At 39.9% G+C, this 21,078-nt stretch overlaps 2 protein-coding genes across 4 annotated transcripts in view; one reads left to right on the forward strand and one right to left on the reverse strand.

Annotated features, from left to right (window-relative positions):
* Positions 1-7,841, forward strand: part of TAB3 (TGF-beta activated kinase 1 (MAP3K7) binding protein 3) — a 72,722-nt gene extending 64,881 nt beyond the window's left edge. For all 3 annotated transcript variants that reach the window (XM_054005922.1, XM_054005923.1, XM_054005924.1), the window contains 2 exons: positions 110-193; positions 5,508-7,841. In XM_054005922.1, coding sequence (XP_053861897.1) covers positions 110-193; positions 5,508-5,656 — 233 coding nt within the window. In that variant the 3' untranslated portion in view covers positions 5,657-7,841. The remainder of the gene's footprint in view (positions 1-109; positions 194-5,507) is intronic.
* A 5,406-nt stretch (positions 7,842-13,247) lies between these two features.
* The window catches only part of LOC128835846 (uncharacterized), a 36,574-nt gene continuing 28,743 nt past the window's right edge, over positions 13,248-21,078 (reverse strand). Inside the window, exons 11-12 of the mRNA XM_054025710.1 lie at positions 15,687-15,923; positions 13,248-13,542 (exon numbers count right to left, since the gene is read on the reverse strand). Of these exons, the coding sequence (XP_053881685.1) occupies positions 13,485-13,542; positions 15,687-15,923 (295 nt within the window). The 3' untranslated portion in view covers positions 13,248-13,484. The remainder of the gene's footprint in view (positions 13,543-15,686; positions 15,924-21,078) is intronic.

A 21,078-nucleotide genomic window follows, 5' to 3' on the forward strand; every position in this document is an offset into this window, starting at 1 on the left:
GGAAGATATAATAAGCTGTAAACTTGCATCATATAAAAAGGTACTATTTGTACATATACTCTCTAATATCCTTTCTTGGTATTGTTTATATTTATATCCCTCTTACCAGGTAACTTTGATCCGAAAGCCCTGAGCAACTTTTATGATAATATAGAGCCTGGTCCTGTTGTGCCACCAAAGCCATGTAAAAAAGGTGAGTTGCTAAATAAGGGCCAAGAAAACCATTCATATATCTGACTGTTGTTTAGTAGTTCTCACACTGAGAAGGAGATTTTCCATGTGTTACAGTAAGTGTTAACGCAGTTCTTTTTATACTATCAGTAGTAGCAGGAAATATTTTACTTGTTATTTTATACATTTTTACAAGCTGTGCAGCTAAGACACTTAAACAGATTTATGTTGATACAGCAACAATAACACTGGCACTAAAAGCTATTTTCTATCAATGTGTTTAAAATTAATATTCTGATCATATGTTTATGCATAATTCTGCTCACTAATAGAAAGTACATACGTTTTTATAGTTGATTTTAGATTAACTTGAACTTCCAATTAACACATTTTTTAAAATAAATAATTTTGGTTAAATCTTATTTAGGTTAGGACACCTCAGTCTTCCAGTAACATTAATTATTGGGATTTTTATAAACATAACTGCAGTGATAGCCATATATAAATTAAATCAGTAAAACAAATTCATAATTTGAATTGGTATTTTGTTTTTCCCATTAACATTGTCTGCTCGATGGTCACCGTTTCGACCAGAATTACAGAGAGTAAATTTCATAATATTAATAATATTTCAGAGCAGTAGGAGTCCCACAGGTGCTGTATTCCATATGTTGCAGGTTGTTTCCCCAAAATCGAAAACTTTGCAATTGCTAACGTAGCCAGTATTATTTGCTCTGTGCTGTTCACATGTCATTTCTTTTGTCTTGTGGATAGTATGATTGCAGAATGCTATTGTGGTTAGCAGAAGAAAGATGATCTTGTGGTTGAGGTGCAGAATTGGGACTTGGGAGATTTGGATTCAATTAATGTCTTTGTCACAGATACCTGGTGACTGCAAGACATTTAGACCCAGATTTTCAAAGGTATTTTGGTGTTGCTGTGCTCAGCATTGCAATGCCTAACTGATTTAGGAGACTGTCTCCGTTTCAAAAGTGATTGAGACATTTAGGAGCCTAAATCCAATTCAGTGCTTATTTAACAGAATAAATACAGATTTAGGAACCTAACTGTAGGCCTTTAACTTAGTCCTGTTTGAAAGGACGCAAACTAGGTACGTTTTAGTTTGCCCGCACAGTGTCCCCACTGGGGAGTTAGTGCTCAGCATGCTAGGGTGGGTGAAAAAATCAAGACATTTATTTAAGAGCCTAAATATAGATTTTTGGAGACTAAGTTTAGGCATCCACATTTGAACTTTGGCCTTTGTAGACAAACCCCAGATTGTCTTATCATTTTAAACAGGAGTAGAACAGTGGGGAAGGGAATGAGGGAGAACAAAGTAGAGAATGGGCAGGAGTCAGGATATGGCAGAGAGTTGGATAAGTTTACCACAGGTACACCTAAACTTTGCTGATTTTACCCCGATGCCTTGCAGGAAAACAGCACAAGGCAATTATTCCACAACCTGTACTGTTCCAAAAGATAGTGTGTGACAATGAAATGAAATGAGAGCAATGGATATTGATCAGTGCTTGCTTTTCTATCCTCCCTTCTTTCAGGATGTATTGGCTGGAAAAGTCAAGTGCATAGAAACTTAAGCTGGATTAAGCTACTGAAATTATAGTAATGTTAAAACTGTTTTTGGAACAGGGTAAATCTCTTAATGGACTGTACCTGTCAAGCCATTATCATCAAAGTATACAGGTTAAATAGGTACTTAGCAGAGTGTGGTGCCCATAAGTCAGTTCTTTGGTCAGGGGTCTGATGAAATGTGTGCAATATCTAAACTAAATTAGTTTGTGCTGTGTGGTAATGGTACATTAAATAGTCTACACAATAAGTGTTAACTAGTAGTTTGCTGGTAGCACTTTGATAATGTTGTGCAATTTTAAAAACTGACAATCAATTTGTAGTTCATTGAACTTTTCAGAGTTTGATAGGCTTGGGCCATATTTACATCCTTCTAAGTATTTATTTTACTACTGTTTTAGAAAGTGCCAACATAAGGGTAAAAATCAGGTTAAGTAATTTCTAAGAAATTCGAAGAGATGACAGTGAAGCAGTTGACAAGTAACCTGGGGCAAAACACTAATTTTCTGAAAAATGGATGATGATGTCTGAGATAAAGAAAAATGAAACCTGAGAATTCTTTGTCAAGACATACATACTGGAGCAGTGTGACAGGTACATGGTTTTAGATTTTTGCAGAAAAACTTGAAATATAAAGGATGATTTCTAAATATATTTGACCTAGGGCACAGATCAATTTTATACACTTATATACTTAATAAATATTGAGGGTTTTTTATGAGCAACTGCTGACATTCAACTACTTGACACCAGTGTGAGTTGGGTCATGCCCCAGTTCAGGAGGACAGGGCATTGCTGGAATGGGAGTTTAGGAATACCTTCAAAACTCTATCACCAAACTGAAAGAAGTTTGGGATGATTGCCCAACCTTAAAAGTTTTCCCTTTCAGGGTACTGTTGAATCTCTTTTATCCCTGACTTTCATAAAAGACATTTCTGAAGAGCAGACTGCTCGTGCACCAAATCCCTTGAGATTTTATTTAGGAAAATACCTGGAATATACAAGGGGTGGCCAACCTATGGCTCCGGAGCCACATGCGGCTCTTCAGAAGTTAATATGCGGCTCCTTGTATAGGTGCCAACTCTGGGGCTGGAGCTACAGGCACTGACTTTCCAGTGTGCCAGTGGTGATCACTGCTCAACCCCTTGCCCTTCCCCAGAGCCTGACTCCACTCCGGCCCCTTCCCCAGAGCCTGCCATGCCCTCACTCCTTCCCCCTCCCCTCCCCCCCCCCCCCCCCGAGCCTCCTGCACACTGTGAAACAGCTGATTGTGGCGGGCGGGAGGCATTGGGGGCAGGAGGGGGGAGCTGATGGGGGGGCTGCCAACATATTACTATGGCTCTTTGGCAATGTACATTGGTAAATTCTGGCTCCTTCTCAGGCTCCAGTTGGCCACCCCTGGAATATACCCTCTCTCAGATCTTTCAACAAACTCGTTTCACGCGTGTGCGCACACACAAACACACACTCTTCCTCCTTCATACTGTACATTTGAATATAGCACCATCATAGTATCAGTGCTTTGAGGAACAGCATATGAACATTTTTTAGCAAAGTGTACTGTATACGTTTGTCTGCTTGTCAGGGTGTTGCCTTCTCTCTTTATCTTGTTTAGGAACACAGATTCCTCAGTTCCTCCCCTATAACTTCATGGACTTTATCGCTGATGAAAGCAGGGGTGGGCAGACTTTTGGCCTGAGGGCCACATCTGGGTATGGAAATTATATGGCGGGCCATGAATTCCCAGTGGGGAAGGGGGACTCTATGGGATGTAGCATGGGGGAGCTCTATAAGGGATGTTACTGAAGTGGGGGGAGAGAGGAGTCAGGTTGGGAGGGGGGGAGGGACTCTACAGGGGCGGTACGGGGGACTCTTAGGGGCCATGCCGGCAGTGACACAAGGTGGCCGTACCAGACACTGCCACGGGTGGAGGCACCCTAACTGGGACAGGTGCGGCTGCTGGGCAGTTTCAAGGCTCTCAAAGGTGGGGCCATAGAAGACCGGGAGGGGATTGGGTGCACTGCTGCATGGGGGGGTGGGGAGGCTGCCACATAAGAGCGGGGTTCCAATCCCAGAAACAGCGCAATGTGGCTCTGCGTGCTGGAAGATGGTGCTCATCAAGGGAATTGTGAGTCGGGGGCTGGGGAGCGCTGGGCAGGCGGAGTGGGGCAAGCCCCCAACCCCGTTCCCTGGCGGGAGCTCGAGGGCTGGAAGCGGCCTGCGGGCCTTAGTTTGCCCACCCCTGGACTAAAGGAAGGAGTCAGAAAGGTGTGTGGCATTTATCTTCCTTTGAGGCATCCTACAGTGTTGACTTTTGGATGCAGGATAGTGCATTAGACCATTTGGGGGGGGGGGGGGGAGTTATGGTAAATCTTTTGTTATTAATTACTGACAGCCTTTAATAACAACTATGGATAGAAGACTCTTGGAAAAAGTCACTAGGGTAAAACGACAAATATGTAAATTGGGTGCTGTGTGAAAGTATAGGCTTTTATAAATAAATTCTAGTTGATGGTAAGATAATCTACTTGGAAAAGGAGTCATGCCTCAAAGAAAAAATATAGATCTTTTGGAAGTTTTTTTTAAAGATTTTGATCAAATGAAAAACTGAAAATAATTATCTGGCTTCTGAAGTTAGTATCTCTCTTTGTAATATTATGAAACACTCAGGATGCAAGTCAGGGGTCGGGAACCTACGGCACGTGTACCGATTTTTAGTGGCACTCTGATGCCAGCCAGGGTCCCAGCTGCCGGCCCCGCTCAACCCGCTGCCGGCCTGGATGGATGGAACCCTGGGCCGGCAACGGGCTGAGCGGGGCCGGTGGCCGGGACCCCGGCTGGCAGGGGCTGGTAGACGGAATCCTGGGCTGGTAGACGGAACCCCAGACCGGTCTGGGGTTCCATCTGCCACCCCCACTGCCTGTCTGGGGTTCTGTCCGCCAGCCCCTGCCAGCCGGGGTCCCGGCCGCTGGCCCCGCTGCCAGTCTGGGGGTCCGTCTGCCGGCCCCTGTAAATGTAAAATGTATTATTGGCATGCAAAACCTTAAATTACAGTAAATAAATGAAGACTTGGCACACCATCTCTCAAAGGTTGCCGACCCCTGATGTAGGTAGTTAAATGGGTAAAAGGACAACAGAAGGAAGAACCATCAAACTCTTCTTCCTAAATGGCAGTTTTTTAGGCACTATTAGTCGCATGTTTGTACAAACCATACTCCTAATGGGAAAGCAAGTTATTTCAAAGCAAAATATGTTGTATTACATGCAGGTCTAGTATACTGATTTACTGGCAACCAGGGCAAGAGTTCATTGAAATGGACCTGCATGACTTCAAGATTCTGCCGTCAGCCCAATAGCGACTAGTTTTGGGGCTGAATGCCTGGCACTTAGCGTGGAGTCTTCAAACCCACTTTCTCTTAGAAAATTCCCTTCCTTTGATACATGTACAGACTCATAGATTGAATAGCATTTACATGGGCCTTGGGGTGAATTCGTTCCCTGCTAACAGTCATCAGCTTTGGACTGCCTTCTCAGTAGGTAATAAATACATAATGTATGTATTTTGTACATTCTGAATTTCAAATCCTAATCCAGTTGTACAGTGCCATTTAGATGTCTGTGTAAAACAGCTGAAAACTACTAGCTAGCAGATGAGTATCTTAACCTACTCCTCTAAATATTTGCTAAAATTGCATGGTATATTTTCTTATGAAGGCTTTGTTTGAAAAATAACATTATTTTTTCTTTAGAGCATCAAACCAGCTCCAAACAGACTCCACAGACTCAGCCAAGAGATGAAGACTTTGAAGGGGCTCCATGGAACTGTGATAGCTGCACCTTTCTGAACCACCCAGCGCTAAACCGCTGCGAGCAGTGTGAAATGCCACGTTACACCTGAATCTGGAAAGGGTCTGCGTTAGGTTGAAAACCGCTTCCTGAGCCCACAGCCATAGGAGAAGGAAACATGGGGAACCTTTCAGTCCATCTGCCAGGCCTTTGTTAGTCAACTATTTTCAGATTACAAGGGGGGGAGGAAAAGATGTGAAACTGTTTCCACTTGTACTGCACTAAAGAATAAATTTGGGGAGTGGGGAGGGAAATATTCTTTTCTTATCCCATTGCAGTGAGCAAAGCAGAAAGGATACCCAAAACCAGGAAAGGATTCACTCTTTGAAGAATGTATACAGGAAAGCAGATAATTGCTGTTTAATCCTGTGGCTGCAGTTACTGCTTAGTGGCTCTTAATTTTTAAATATAGAATTTTTAGTAATGATGTGAAATATTACAGTTATCCCGACAAACTGAAGCCATAGCTGACCTACCTGGTCCCAGCTAGCTGGAAAACAAAGGCTCCCTGTGCTTCTGGATTGTAAACCACTGAAAAAGAAGACAGGAAAATGCAACTGTAAATTTTACAACAAATAGAAAACAGAGAGAGGGGTATTTGTAATTGCTGCTTTTTTTCAGGGTGATTTAAGTCTACACAAAAATTTGCTGTTTTGAAATTGTGACTTCTGGTGCGAAAATGAGGTACTGTATGAGCCTTATAAAAAGTAGAATTGGAGGTGATTCTGCAATCCCCTTTGCTTGTATAGTGCTCACCAAGCAATGTCAACACTGGTAATTAACTAAGAACCAATTCTACCATATTACTGATGAAAAGATTGCTGCATGCTTTTATTAGGCCATTGTGTGGTAAAGCTAAAAGTAAATTATGCTTTTATAAATAACGTTCTCCTAAGACTGCTCTGTAGCAGGACAGTGAATGTATGACAAATGCCAGAACTATTCCAAATTCTGTTTGGAAGTTTTGAGCTCAGCCATGGCTGTGTATGAGAAGTGTTTGCACCCTGTTACTTAGGCCTTTTCAGCTTCCAATTTTGTGAAGAATTCATGATGTTTACAGCACAGAAGGTACTTTGTGCCCCAATCCTGATTTAGCTGAAAAAGAATTAATCAATATTAGCTCTTCAATAAAGGTTTATTTGCACATTGTTAATAAACCAGCCTGTATAAATAGCAGATGGCAGATCTGGAAAAGTTGCACACTGCATTTTTTTATTTTGGTCAGGAAGTGTTTGCAATATAGTGAAGAATACAAAACACTTGCAAACTAAAAAACATACTGGTACTTTTATGCATATAATATATTGTATTATATAAAATGATCAGTTTTGTTTAAACGCTTCAGTTTGCTGTAATAAAGCAGTCATTATTTGTGAAATCAGACCTTCTGGATTTGGGCAGCTGAATGATTATGATGTGAAATTGTGTGACTGATTGAGGATGGTTTTTAAGAAGCTGGTACAATGCATCTGAACTTTTACACTGTAACCATTGTTTAAAATCCAACATTTTCACAGCATTTGAAAGGGAGAGTTTTTGTTATTTTGCCTGTATTGCCTTTCTGATGTTTTCCCTCCATGCAGTTTAAAAAGATAGCAGCAAAAACTGCTGTCTTGTGATTCAGATCAGGAACTGCCTTTTATCTGGTATGATATTGAAATATGTTTCTTCACTCATTAAATCCTAAACATAATCTAAAATAATCTATTTAATAAGTCTGCTTGAGATCAATTGAAGCAAAATGAAGTCAAAGGCATCGGAGTTGAGATTTTTTTAAGTTGATGATGATTTTGCACTGTATGATGAGCTCATATCTAAAAAAGAAAACAAAAATTCCCTCTGTCCAGATGAAGTTAAAAATAAGAGTACATTTTTGTAATTCTGTTTGTATAAATGGACAGTGTGGCACAACTGAAGGGACAGTGTGGAAAACAGATGAGCTGAAGCATTTTACTTAAAACATTTTTCTTCCTTGAGAGATTAGCAACACCATTACCTGTTGTATATTCACGTATTCAATACAATACCAATTCTGTCATAGTTCTTCAGTGATGATGCCTTTTCTTTTGTATGATTTCAATTTTCAGTCCTATTTATGGTAACTTTTTAACAGCTTTAGTTTCTGCTGGAATAGCAAAAATGGCAACTAAAATGACAGTCATCAGATGAGAGTAACAGTAGCATGCTTGAGAACAGTTGTGCCACTTTGTTTTAAGACAGTGTAGATGCTGTTTTTTTTTTTTAAAAAAATGCATGTAACTCATTCATTCTGTGAGCTCTAATAATCCTAAATGCATGGTTTCTGGTGGTATGAAGACATTCTAGTCTTAGTCATAGCTTTCACCAGCTAGCAGAAGACAAAGAGGCAACCTATGAGGAGATGCTATTGGGGTGGGGGGGGAGGTGAGAGAGGGTGCCATCAAATGGGCAGGTTGATTTTAAGAGCAAAGCTGATCTTTATTTGAGCTTTTTTTCAGTTCTCATTTATTGGTTGTACAAAAAGTATTGAAAAATTTTTCTGTTGTACTCATTTACTTGTAAATGTCCATGCACAAACATTAGCAGTAAAAGAACTATATATGGTACTTGAATCTTTAGTTTGTTAGAACATAAGTTGTATTTGAATATTAGAGCATCCATTTTGCTTTTTGGAAGCAGGCAACACACCCTTTCCCACTCCCAATTGAAATGTAGACTATGCCAAAAAAGGTTTCTTTGTGTAATATTTATTTAATGCACACACAACCCTAATGTCAGCTGGCATATAAAATGCACTGTATTGTATAAAACTTTTGAGTGTATTTGTGTGTGGATGGCAGGATGCTGATGCCATTGTGGTGGTAATGCACTACTTATTTTTAATAACAAGCTTTCCCTCAACTGTGCTATTAGACTAGTATGGTTCAGTTGGTAACTTACTTGGACTTTAGGTATTCAAAAGGATTTCACTATTCATTTAAATTAACTTTTCTAAAATCTTTTATTTATCATCTATTAGTATCAATTATCCCTTCCTACTACCATAGTTCTTTAAAAGTTTCAGTCAGAGTGGGACTTGTGAACAATATTTCAGGGTATAGCAAACCAAAAGAAATCCTAAACTTGGCTATGCTTTGAATTTGATGTAATTATCAACCTTGCTTGTTTGGGAGGGAGGACGACGGGTGGGGGCTAAGAAGAAAATAATTTGTAAAATATAGTCTAAGATCAGATTGAGTTGTGCATTTGTGTGTCTGTGGTATGTGTGTTTTCCCTTAAGATGGGAGGTGTGATGAGAAGGTGTAATAATTTTTAAAGAGCTGGTCTCGGTCTTAGTACTTTCTAATCATGTGCTACTAAATCAGGTTTTCTTTAAAAAAATATATTGTTTTCTTTCAGTTACTGTATCTGTCCCAGTTATACTCTCATTTCAGTTTTCCATGGCAACACATGTCAACATTAAGATTGATTGTAAAATCCTTTGAAACTGAATTCAGAAATATTTAAGAGCTGAAATTGCGACAAAACAAAATGGGGGGGGGGGGGAATAAAGAATGTGAGAATATCAAATAAGTTAAAAATGAAATTGTCATCTTGATCCTTTTTAATATTCATTGGTATTCCCAGGAATGTGAAAATGGCTTTCATAGTTCAAGGTGGACAGTTGGACTCATAGATACTTAACTGCTTCTCTGAGACTGTAAAATTTACATGCTGTGATACTACTGTGACTCTCCACCCCATAAAGACAGAAGACATGCACGCAAACAATGCGTCTTGTAATCAATATTGCTTCTGTGTTCTGCACCTATTTTATTTCCTTTCCAAATGTTAACATAATTATTTAAAGTTGGCCATGATTGAAACTTGCTGTACGTTTTAGTTTGGGGCATTCTCATTGCTTGTCTATTAATATTAATACAGGTAGGTTTTTCTTGACTTGTTTGAATAATAAGAGGTCATTGGAGTTAATGCAATATTATAATTTTGGATTTTCAAGACCTGAAAGAATTTTTTAAAACTCTGTTCTTGACATTTATTTATTTATGGTGGCACCGATGTATCTAATCCATATTTCCTGCTGTGTGGAACCCTGTTAAATTTTTTCATTAAAACAACAAGACAAGATCTTGTTAAATCCTGTAAATATGATGTCTTTAGTTTTTAGATGTATATGCTGTGAATGAGATTATTACCAAGAGATGAAATTGTACAAAAGCATTAAGAGGCAATGCATGCATGGTATCTCCAGAAAGTGCATACTCGGAAAGTTGCAGATTTCTGCAAAAATAAATTAATAAACTAAGAAAACCTCACATCCTGCATTTGTTCTCGTGTGTAGTAGAAGACATTTCCAAAATACCAAATTTTCTTGCTTTGACAACTAAACATGTTTCTGTTAAAGTGTAGCATTCTCCATAAACCCATAGCTATATCACACTTTTGTTTGTGTCTTTGTAAAGCAATGTATTTCCCCCTGAACAACTGCTCTATGTTGGACTTGGGCCCCAAACTTGCAGGTGGATCTACAGGGGCAGACCTTTGAGGTGTGTGGTGTCCCACTAAAGTCAAAGGTGCTTTGTGCAGATCAGATTGCAGGATTGGGACTGTGCACAAATGATGTTCACAAAGTGTTTTGATCTCTCTTCCTTTCAGCAGCAAGCCAGAGAACAGAAGATGATGCTGTTAATGGCAGTTGAAAATTTATTATAAATTTCCACACACCCCCAAAAGGCTTGAAGAAAAGGTTCTTTTATTGAATGAATGGTGTAGAATTTTAGTCATTTTTTTCCCTACGAATGACTCAGGTGTGACTGTTGAATCACTGCAAAGGTAGTTTCCTTAGCGCAGTATCTTTCTTCAAACTATAAAGTTTATTAAATTGATTTGTCGTGTGATCTGGTAAGTATTATAGGAATTATTCTTTTCAGTTGATCCTTTTAACTCTTCTATATGAAGTACGGTGGTAGGTAAGTACTAGGTTTAATTGTTGCTTCTCAGATTAAGTGTATTGTGGCTAGACAACTGACTTCATCTAATTTATATGAAAATCAGTCTCAAATAGTGGCTTGCTGATGTCTATTGAATTCTAAATCAAAGATTTCCGTTCTTTGAATGAGGACTATTCAAGCTCCATGAGCAGGATTTTCAGAAGTGCTCAGAGTTGGCCTAACTCTTCTCTCATTTAACTCATTGGGAGTTTAACCATTGCTTCAGTGGGAACAGTCAAGCGAACTAATCCCAAGCAAACTTTGGATCCTCAAATTTGATCTAGCTCAAAACTGTAGTTTGGGACTATTGCCTAAAATCTAAGCCATTACGTTGTAACTGAGCAAGGATGGGTCCTCCTGAGGCTGCCAGTGCCAGTGAAGAGAGCAATAGTTTCCACTGTCGGAGCAACCTGAATGTTTTTGTAGTTTCTTGGGTTCTTGTTTTGTAGCAAATGAAGAAACGTTGGAGCTTCTAAAAAGCCAATGTAGCATAACTGGGGTGGAGGGGTTGGGGGATAACCTGCTATGAGGTAAGGGTTTACCTTACAATCAATATTACCACACAAACTTGGTTGACTTAGAGTTAAGGTTGCTCAAGTGCAGTTTGTGTTACAGCAATCAATAAAAATCAAGGAAATCATCAAATTAGGCTACATTAACAACTAGGATAACCTCAGGGTACAGGTCTTCCCCACTTTCAAACACAGCGCCCACATGCAGACTCTACCTTCATGACAAACTTATATTTACTTTCAACATACACAGCATGCAGATTCACTTCCTCTAATTCATACTCGTTGTACAAGCTTAGCGATGGGTTCAGAGTTAAGTTTGTGTTTGTGGGCTGCATCCTTGTCTAGTGTGTGAGGAGCTGCTGATTAGCCAGGTTGTGGAGAAGAACTGATGCAGCACTTGGACCATTGCCAGTCTGTCATGTACAGAAGTTTGGAAAACACTAGCATTCCCTTGCTTTCTCCTTCACTCATCTGCTGGATGCTTCCTCAGGAGCTTTGCTCACACCCTATACAATCATCGTTGGTCCCCCAGGGCATCTTTCATACCTTGAGCCCCTTCCTCTCCCTCCCCCCCTCCACATATCCCTGATCAGTCCTTTATGACTCCATTGTAGGCGGTCTCACTCTTCCCTGCATGCTTTACTCCCTCATCTACAATCACTAAAAAGGCGACTTCTTACAAGGAGCTTGACCTCTAGAACGTGGCATTGACAAAACTTCCCATGTCCATCAAGTTTTGTCAAAGGAAGCCAGCTCTGATCAGGTAAACTTTGCTCCCATGTAGTCTACAAATCAAACACGAATATCCTTACTGTAACTGCAGTGTTTGTTGTAGCAAGGTAGAAGAAACAAGATATGTTTTAACACTTTGCTTTCAACAGAATGTGAATGGATGAAGCATCAGCTTAGCATGTGAGCTGGAAAATCAGCACCAAATAGAAATTGAAGTACTGAATGTAAAGTATGAAACGAGATATAAATTTGTTCCACACTACAAACTCCTCTAATTACTTCACAATGCCACACCCAATGTTGCACTAATTTAACTAAAGGTGTAGTTTTAAAACGAATTTATTTAAAATGTACAACTTGGTCTTGTTACTAGGGAAATGTACCAGAATTACTATGCTAGTATAATTATACCACCATAATTACTCATAACACCTCATGTCAGTACTCTTAGAGTAATTGGACTTTTTTTGGTTTGCATCCACAAAAACAATTATAATGGTTTAACTAGGTTGGTAAATATCCTGGTGTAGACTAGACCTTTGTGTGTAAGACATTTACATTGGTTTAAATGTGGTTTACGCCCGTTTAGCTTTGATGCTAAAATAATATAAACAAGGTTTAAATTGATATGATTGTCCATGCTGGGATTTGCTCTGGTTTCAGTACATTGTTTTTTAAACCACACCTTTAGTTAAATAAATGCTGCTTTTGTGTGTAGACAAGCCCTTAATTTCTCAAAATTAAAAAACAAGTATCCTTTCCTGAAAGCATTTTTTGTATCTGCTCATTATTATGCTACCTTAAGAGCATGTTTCATGCTGCTAAACGTGAACAAATAGTTTATTTTTTTTAAATTAAACATTAAAATAATAATGAAGTTAGAGTAGCAAATATCTGCAGTTGTTAAAATGTTGCAAAGGCTGATTTTTGGTTTTATCTGTGTTTTATACTTTGAGATAACTAGGGTTTGTCTATATTCGAAAAATCTTAGTGGATTAACTAATTTTTAAATTGGTGTAGTTAAACCAGTGCAAACCTCTAGATGCACTTAAAGTGGCTTATCCCCTATTTAAATTGGTTTAACTTAAACCAATTTAAGTGAGGGTTACCCTGGTTTAAATTAAGCTACATTATTTGTTTGAACCAGTTTAATTAACCCAAATTTTCTAGTGTAAATCAGGCCTTAATTTATATACAGAGGCAAAAGGAAGCTATTTCCATAAAACATTCCTATAAGTGAAAAACTTCAGATTTTCAGTTGCATGAATCTTTTTCTTCTGGTATATTATAGATGTGCTATGCGAAATTTTATAGGAACAGGTGTTTATTTTAACAGGTAATTCCTTATTTAGAAGGTTTGCTAAATTGCTGATTATGCTATGTTGTTGTCAGGTAAGTAAATTCCAATCAAGTCATTAAAGAATGACAACACTTCACGTTTATTTTACAAAAAGGTCTACGAAGGTTCCAGAAAATATTTTGAAGTAAACATTTCTATAAAAATGTGTAGGAAATATCAATAGACTTTGGGCAAATGCACTTGTATAACAATATAATTAGTTTCTTTGCAGATAATCAAAGGGCATAGCATGCCAGTAACTTGCTGTAAAAGTCCATAGGCTCATATGAGGGTTTTTTTTTATTATAGGTTGTCCTGGATTCATTATTCCCATGCCATAATGACCTTGCTGAAGTTCACAAATACTCCTTTGTTAGGTTTGCTAGGGAGAAAAAAAACCATACAAAACATTCAGTTAATGTTCACAAAAGGTTTGTCTTAAGGCTCATGTAAAAAACCCCACAGTAGTTAAGAACAACATGCGGCTTTCGTTCCTCTCTCCAAATAAAGCACATGTATAGGGTGTATTTCATGATTTTAAATTAAAGTGAAAATTTTTCATTTCTGTAAATCAGTATAGCAAAATCTGGTTTTGATTACAGAATAAAATTCTGCTCATGGATCTGAAAGTTCTGGATTCCAAACTTTTGTTGCTCTAAATATGCAACATTTCAGCTGATACCAAATTTTGTAGAACTGACAGGACTTTGCCCTAAACCAAAGTGAAAACCATTTTTCTCTGATTGAACTCAGTCTGCTGGTTTGGCCTAATGTTGTGTGTGTTATGAACCTGGAAGACCATTATGGCTTGGCACCCCTTTTTGCTGGTCTGGTCTAGGAAATGCTAAATGACTGGTAAGTGCACCAACTATTAACTTGCAAGCAGGGACAGGCAGCCATACCATGCATTACAATCTTTATCCTAAATAAATTTGAAAATTTATTCATTTTACTTTAAAACTAGATGACCTGGCAGTGAAAATGGGCTCATTGTCTCTCAAGAATCATACTGTTCTTGAGGGAGAAAGTAGGGAGAAAACCAAAGAAGATGTCATTTTTTTTGTTTGGGTTTTTTTTGTTCCAGTTCGCAAAAACCTCAATTTGGAAGTTTCAAAATTTTCACACACTAACAAGAATACAAAAGGACTGAAGCCTAAGCAAGGGGCAGCAATAGTCAAACAAAGAGAAACGAGAACAAAAATGGATTTCATGTATGTTGGATGCCATATGTATTTCAGTCTCTATAGTGGTATATACTGACCAGACAATGGCATGCTTTAGGTTTGGGGGCAGTGTCTCCTTGTGAAAGGAGATGTTAACAATCTCTAAGTAGAGGTCCCATCCATTCTCACTGATGATCCAGGACAGCCAGGAGTCTTGATTTGTGTCCCTGATTACCACTAATGCTTCCCATCAATGTTAGTTGTGTAACTGGGATACCTGGGGTGACTCTGTATCTGGTCGTCCTCTCTGCTTATTATATTGTTGGCCTTGAAGAAGTCCCCTCAAATGAAAATGGTCTCTCTGTTGATCCTAGGGCTAATCCCTAAGTCACTTTATAAACTGAATTGGTTGGGAAAACTTTGAGGAGTAACATCTCTTCCTCTGTTCTTGAGGCAGCAGTTTGCTTTGCTTGCTGTGTAGTGGCCAACTTCACTTTTTAAAATGTTATATACTTTTGATGAAGGGCATTCGGGTGTGTTCCATCACAGGAGATGTTGAGGCTTAACTGTGTTATAGGAATGGTTGCTGTTCAAGAAAAATCTAAAAACAATCTATAATAGGCATCTCTCGTGTTTCTTGATTATCAAAGAACCTTTGTCTTGGAAATATACAACTTATCTGGGGAGTTTTGCCTGATCATTGAAGATGTAATCTTGTTACACAGACGTATTGAGTCATCCATATTTTGTTTTCTGTTTTCCACTTTTTTGAGTCATTAGTTCTAAAACTGCAGTAACTGGTTAATCCAGCATATGCATATACTATACTTGTTAAAATGTATTTGTATTGTAGTTCAGTGTATTATGCAAAATGGAAACAGTGCTAGCTAAGCAATTTGTTTAATGGGTGACTATTCACTGCAAGGGAACCGTCCTATTCTTAGTTAATTGGTAAAAATCTAGGATACGTTTATTAAAATTGCTTGTTTTGAGAAACATGACAGTAACTTGCTGATTCCATAATAACTCTGTAGACCATTCAGAAAAGAGGTAAATGGTACAGACAAGAACTGTCACCTCCGCTGCACCAACATCTGCCAGACAAAATAAAATCTGCATTGCTTATTTGGTATAACTGAAATGAAATAGTTATAGTAGAACAGGATCAATGGTTTTAAAAATACATTTGCTTTGTTTATACATATTTTTGATTAAGTAAAACCTAAGCTATTTATCAGCAAATTATTATATTGTGACAAATATATTAATAATTTCTAATATTTATAGAACCATAAATTATAGATTTTTTCAGGGGAATAGTAAGAGGCTTTTTTGTTTAAAGTAACTATAGGATTAATCTTACCAGAGATAGTATCGTGTTCCCTGAAATGTTCCATCATGTTTTCCCTCTTCGCTGCCCTCCAGTTCTACCCCAAGATACACATCCTCTCTCCCAAGCAGGTGCCCCAAGTACTTGATTGTTCCTTTACTGATTTTCCCTGCTGGACGGGAGAATTTCACTAGGTTTCCAACTTTCAAGTCTGTAACATTTCTTGGTGCAAATGGTCGTCTTGGTAACACTACCTTACCCACAGGAGTCCTGGTGTAAAAAGAAAAAAAAATAAATAAAAGCAAAACCTTTTTCTAAAAGAGTGAAACTAATTTTAAATTCTGAAGAAAACTCTTTGTTTGCTGGCTTCTTTTCAGAGTACCAAATAACTTTGCATTTGTGATCCACTTTGATAAGTGCCCTGTGAATTCCAGTTATAATTCTTACATTTCTTAAAACTTCATTCTCAATTGCCAATCCAGAAAGATTTCTGGGGGGGAGGGAGGGATGTTCTGCCTCACCACAGCACAGAGGCAGCTCAGGTAGATTTGTATTTTTCTCCTGTTAAATTTGTTCACTATAAAGGGATAGGAATGCATAAGCAGTCCCACTGCACTTCCTGATCACTGCTTGCCTGCATAGTTACTAACCACAGCAAAAATATAATTTGCATCTCCACTGGAACTACGTTGGTGAAAGCCCATCACTTGGGACTTGCTAACAATGAATCAGACGAAGCACTAGAAATGTATGGAGTAATCCTATTCTGTCAGGGAATGGAGTAGGTGACCTAGTAAATCTGATGTCACTAATTGTTATGCCTCTCAATTCTTTCACTTCCCCTCCCTTTCTCATTTTGGTGCCTGCTAAACCAATTGCAGTGCCAAGAATTCCCCCTACTCGTGAGACTGGCTTAACCCAACTCACTGAACTCATGGGAGCACCATGCCAAGATGCAGCCTTAAAACAGATCACCCAAATGGAACTGGCCCTGTTGAAGGCACCATGACACATAAAAGGGTCAAACAAGAGTTAAGCATTGTGAAAGCTAGGGAATGGGAGCAGAGGGCAAGCTCCTCTGAGGGCTTTGCAGATGTGGTGATTGATTTTTGCCATCTGGCAAAATTCCAGGCTAGCAGAGTCACTCCCATCCTAAATTAACCCTTCTGATTTCATCTGCCTTCTCCTTAGGCAGCAGGCGCCTAGCAAGGCATTCCAGATGAGAGGATCTGAACTAAGCATATCATGGTGGGTGTGTACACCAAAATGTACTGAATGAGTGGATGTGTCCTGTCACTATCCTGAAATATTCATGTATGTTCTTCCCTTCAGCATATTTCCCATTTCCCTCATCTCCAAGGGGCCAAAGTTCCAGACCTCTCAATTTTTTAATGAAGCATCAGCCTAAGTATTTATCATTGTGCCTGATAAAAACTTATTGTGCAAACAAACTGTTTTGGTAAAGGCAAACAGCTTTGGAGCCTGGCTTACATCAAAGCACAGGGTTAAGAAATCCTTCAGCACACTTTATTGGACAAGATTCTGAACTATCTGTTCTTAGTTCAAGAATTCTCTAAAACTAGGATTGAGGCCTAATTCCCAAATTCAGACTCTCTGGAAAAAAGTGGAGTAGTGAGAAACCATGACTGAGGGGAATAGAGAATGCGTAAAAGGTTATAAGATCAGCAATAAAGAACCAATACAGTTCTTCAAACTCAAAGTGCATGCATCTATTCCAGTCCTGACAGATTCAGATTCCTGTGCAGGTCTGAATTCCCTTTATATATGTTAAGTAAAAGAATGGAAGAGGCCTTTAGTTGGGATTGTGATTTATCAACTGCTTTGACTTTGTTACACCCAGACAGCCCTTACTCAGCCTCGAGCAAAGAAATGGACAGCTTGCACAAAGCTAAATCTACAGACTACAAATAGATTTTCTTTCTGGGTCCTTCAAAAATGTATTGGAGTTTAAAGCAGGCAGTTCACACCATGAAGTAACTTATACCAGCACTGAAAAACCAAATGATCATAGTGTAATGTGACATCAGCACAGCCAGTGTCTTACACGTCTGCAGAAAGGGACTAAAAGCCACCAATCTAATGAGAAGCAATAAGCAGAGTATGCTATGCTGTACATCTTTTTATCAGCCTGAGCGAAAGAGCTGCTGACCTGAGCAGAACAAATGTGGCTCCCAGGAGAAGTGTCAGTTTTGTGATGAATTTCCTATTTTTGTGACTGGAATTATTTAAGGAGTTGGATCTCTCCATGAAGCCTAACGGAAAGTCTCCTTTATTACTCATGACATTCAAGGAAATTTAATGACTGATGCCTTCTCTGTGTTATGGGCTGGGCTTGGATGAATGCCTGCCTTCTTTCACTGCGTGACAAAGCACAGAGGCAGTGCTGGGTACTAGCTCTCAGTCCCAGGTTTAGTCCATCAGCTCCGGAGTTGTTATCCTGGTTCTGCCACTGACTTTGTGTGGCCTTGAGCAAATCCACAAGCTTCTGCTTTCTCCTCTAAAATGGAGGTGATGACTCTTCCTATCAAGCGGGCATTATGAGGACTTAGGCCTGATCCTGCACCATCTAAGTCAATGGGACCTTTGTCATAGACTTAAGTGGGCGAAGGATTGGACCCATAGTGCATGTTTGAACAGCTTGTGAAAATGTGAGGCACCCTGTAAGTGCATATAGGTGGAAATGATTAGTGGCTTGTGTGTTTTGCCCCCTATAAATTTGGAAGCATTTGTACTCAATCATGCCAATTCCATCCCATGTACCAGGAGCTGTATAAATGTTTGCCCTCCAAATATACAGCCATTTAATTGGCAATGGGCTAAAGTCAGTGGCCTTTCCACTGAAGTCGACAAGTATCATGAAAACTGCTTATTTTTCCCTAACGGTAATAACTTCTCAACTATTATCTTAATTTTGTGCTGTTTACAAGCTCTCCAATACTTTGTTAGTTTTACCAGACTTAATAAGCATGGAAACAGTACTACCCTCTTGCCCTTTGAGATGGTCCTTAGAGAAAAAGAAGTGTGTGCAATGGCACAGTGATACAAGTCAGCATCCCCTGGAGTAGCCGGTGCCATCCTGTCTTTGGTCTATGGTACTTCACTGACCTTGGCTGCCAACCTGGCACCCGTCGTCATCACTAAATTAAATGATATATAATTAGGCTGGGTTTTTTTCTATATTTTTAAAAACAAAACAAAAAACAGTATATCTAAAAATATCTCTTAAAGAAGAGAGGGTTCCTCACCCTGTGCAGTAACTGACGTTCTTCGAGATGATGTCCCTGTGGGTCAAGGTGCGTCCCAGTGCCTTCGATCGGAGATTTCTACAGCAGTACCCCTACGGGCTGCGCACATGCTGTGCCTGCCTCTCGAGCGCTCAGCATTTGAATAACGCGTGCATGGCCCACTCTTATCAGTTCCTTCTCTACAACAGAGTGTATTACGAATTCCGAAGTAGAGGAGGGCAGGTAGTGAAGCATCTACAGGGACACTCATCTCGAAGAAGGTCAGTTACTGCACGGGGTGAGTAACCTTCTTCACAAGAGATGTGCCTGTGGGTGCTCCACTCCAGGTGACTGAAAAGCAGTACCCTTTAGGATGGTTGGGACTTCAGATGAGGCAAGAAGGCTGTTGACAAGACAGTTCTATCCATTCTAGTGTCGGACACTGCAGTATGGATGAGAGCGTAGTGATTGGTGAAGGTAAGGTTCGATGCCCAAGTAGCTGCCTTGCATGTGTCAGACAGTGGGACATTATGGAGAAAGGCCGTGGAGGTGGAGACAGCTCTGGTAGAGTGTGTCCTAATTGATGTAGGAGGGTGTATTTGCCTGAGTTGGTAACAAAAGCATATGCAGTCAGCAATCCATTTGGAAAGTCTTTGTCTAGAGATAGCATTTCCCTGTGAGTGCTGAGTAGTAGAGACAAAAATTCTGGGGGGGTTTTCTAAACCGTTTTGTTCTATCGAGATGAAAGGATAATGCTCTGCCAACATAAAGAGTGTGCATTGCTATTTCAAAGGCATTAGCGTGAGGTTTTGGGGAAAATGTTGGGAGGTTTATGGAGATGAAAGGAAGAGTGTATTTTAGGTAAGAACTCTGGATGCGTGCGGAGTGTGACCTTATTGCGGAACAGCATGGTATATGGAGGGTCCACCATAAGTATCCGCATTTCTCCTACTCGTCTGGCAGATGTGATTGCTATGAGGAAGGCGGTCTTCATGAATAGGTGGAGAAAGGAGCAGGTAGCCATTGTTTCAAAGGGTTTATCCATCCGGGCTTTGAAGACTAGGGGTAAATCCCAAGGTGCAGCAGGTGGTTTCACGTCTGGGTATAACGTCTGGATACCCTTCAGGAACCTTTTGGAGATTGGATGGGCAAAGACCGTAACCTTGTCAATCTTATGGTGGAAGGCGGTGACTGCCGTAAGGTGGACCTTGTGTGAGCTCGTAGAGAGGCCAGATGTTTTAAGATGTAACAGGTAATCCAGTATCAGTGGGAGTGAAGCAGAAACTGGAGAGGTCTGTTGTCAGAGCACCAAGATGTGAACAGTTTTCATTTATGCAGGTAGGTAGTGTGCATGTTGTGTGTTCTGCTGTGTAGCAAGACAGTGTGCACTTGGCCAAACATGTTAACTCTGCATTAGAGAACCATTGATCAACCAGGACCTCAGGTGGAGATGATGTACATTGGGGTGAAATTGTTGTCCCCGGCGTTGTGATAGGAGGTTGCTGAGTGGGGGAAGAGGAATGGGTGGCTTGACAGACATGTGTAGGAGGAAGGGGTACCATGGTTGTCAGAGCCAAGCCGGGACTATGAGAATGATGTTGGCTCTGTCTGTTCGTATCATCTGAATTACTCTGTGCAATAGAGGCATTGATGGGAACGCATACATGAGTGTTTCGGTCAATGGGAGCATAAAGGTGTCTCCCCATAAGTGTTTCCCCAGGCCTGCTCTGGAGCAGAATGGTCGGGCATTTTTTGTTTGTTGCTGTGGCAAATAGATCCAGTTGCGGATAACCCCAGATCTGGAAAATGTTGGCAAGAATGTCGTCGTTGAGTTCCCACTCTTGCTGTATGTACATTTTTAAGAACAGAAATCTTCTCTCAGGAAAGAGAAGAGACATTTTTCAAGCTGTCAGGACTGTGATAGTCCTTCATCTAAGGCTTCCTCGAAAGTGTCTCATTTGCCAGGACAGTTCAGAGGGTCATGCACTCTGAGTACTTTACATATGTCCCTTTTTAAACCCTTTATACAAAGAAAAACACCAAATTTACCAGCTGTGTGAAGGTGCTCTCCTTTCCACGTGTAATGCCTGTTGGCCAAGGAGGGCTAGGGGGTAGTCCAGAGCAGTAGTCAAGTGTATGCAAGTGGTTGGGTAGCCAGAAGGTCAGTTGTATCAGAGGCA

The sequence above is a fragment of the Malaclemys terrapin genome, chromosome 1 (assembly GCF_027887155.1).
Source record: "Malaclemys terrapin pileata isolate rMalTer1 chromosome 1, rMalTer1.hap1, whole genome shotgun sequence".
NCBI lineage: Eukaryota > Metazoa > Chordata > Testudines > Emydidae > Malaclemys > Malaclemys terrapin.